Here is a 1,595-nt window from a genome sequence, read left to right as displayed (position 1 = left end):
AAGCAGCAGCACCTTGTTCAAGCAGCAAGCTCAGCAGCGCAGCTTCGTCCAAGCCCCAGCCCAGCCCAGCCCCAGCCCCAGCCCCAGCCCCAGCTCAACTCCAACCACATTCCCAATCCCAGCCGCAGCCTCAACCCAAGCCTCAACCCCAACCCAAGCCGCAGCCCCAACAGCTCCACCCGTATCCGCATCCACACTCGCATCCGCACCAGCACCCGCATCAGCTACCGCACCCGCACCAACAGCCGCTCTCGCAGCCGCACGGCCACCGGCTTCTCCGCAGCACCTCCAACTCCGCCTGAGGGGGCAAGCACCCCGGGCAAGACTGAGGTAAGGGCCCCGGCAACTCCCGGCTCCCCGAGGGCCGTGCGAGGATTGGGTCTCGGGCCGTTAGAAGGAGTTTGGAAGTGTGTTCACGGGTTTGGCTCTTGGGTGGAAAAATGAGAAGTTCTTTCAAGTTTCTGGGTAGGTGGAAAGAAGCGAAGCAGGCTAGAGCCAGGAGAAGCCGGGCAGAGAGGGGAGCGCGGGGGACTCGGGCCAGGCGGGGAGGCCCGCTGAGCGCCACCTGCCCACCCACCCTGCCCGCACGCGTTCAGCGGGGTGCGCCCAGCCGCACCGCTGGCTCTTGCCGTGTCTGGCACTGGAGGGAGCGACCCCGGGGTCCTAGCGAGCACGCTCTGTCCGTCTGACCGCCCGGAGAGAACTGGGTCTTGGAGGAACCTGAGCCACCTACTTCATTCGGTGTCCTTTCTTTCCAGGTTTTGAGGACTCGAGGAAGTGGGACGAGAGCACCTTTCTGTTGTCTTCGTTTGGATGGAAAACAAGTGTCCCTGCTCTGCACCAGACCAAGTAGTTTGGACATCAGCCGACCGATAACTTGCAATTCCTCTTAGTTTTCTGCATACTTTTCCTCATCACAATGCAGGAAACGATTTCAAGGCTAGAAGGCTTTATTTATGAACCTTTGAAAGGATCTCCCAGTAAGGTGGACCTTCTAGGAGCGAAGATGTACTGTAATTTTATTTTAATGTATTTTGATTTATGATTATTTATTAGTTTTTTAAAAAAAATATTTGTTCTAAGACATTTCTGAATGTAGGCCGTTTTCCAGAAAAGGAACTTTATTTTCAAAAACCTATTTCCTAGTACGTTCTAATCTTGGAAAGGAAAAAAGGAAGGTGTAGGGGAAAACATTAAGACTTCATTCATTCATTATTCCTAGGTCAATTTCAGAACCCGGACACACTCATTGTTATGCCACGTGGCTGAAATTAAACTCTGTGATATAACTTTTTTTTTTGAGATTATTTTTTTCCCTTTAGACTCTGTGTTGTGTAGAATAGAAGTTTAAAGAAGCTAAATGTTCAGAATTGTGTAATTGTGAAAATCTGTTTTTCTAAAAGGAAATGAGTAGTAATGACACCTAATTCGAAATATTTACAACATAACCCACCTGATGGCAGGATGATCTTGAATGTGTGGTAGGGCTATGTCTACTGTAGGAAAAACCTTGCTTATGCCATCTCGCCACCCAGCCCCCTCACTGGGTGCACCTCTGCCAGGACAGCACAAGGTGGCGTCCAAACGCCTCGGCA

At 51.4% G+C, this 1,595-nt stretch overlaps 1 protein-coding gene across 1 annotated transcript in view; it reads left to right on the top strand.

Moving 5' to 3' along the window:
• The window catches only part of PHLDA1 (pleckstrin homology like domain family A member 1), a 2,341-nt gene extending 1,052 nt beyond the window's left edge, over positions 1-1,289 (top strand). Inside the window, 2 exon segments of the mRNA XM_023749729.1 lie at positions 75-97; positions 100-1,289. Coding sequence (XP_023605497.1) covers positions 75-97; positions 100-302 — 226 coding nt within the window. The 3' untranslated portion in view covers positions 303-1,289.
• Positions 1,290-1,595: the final 306 nt, after the last annotated feature.

Source organism: Myotis lucifugus, unplaced genomic scaffold (genome assembly GCF_000147115.1).
Source record: "Myotis lucifugus unplaced genomic scaffold, Myoluc2.0 scaffold_9, whole genome shotgun sequence".
Classification (NCBI taxonomy): Eukaryota; Metazoa; Chordata; class Mammalia; order Chiroptera; family Vespertilionidae; genus Myotis; species Myotis lucifugus.
This window is presented reverse-complemented; position numbering and strand designations above follow the sequence as displayed.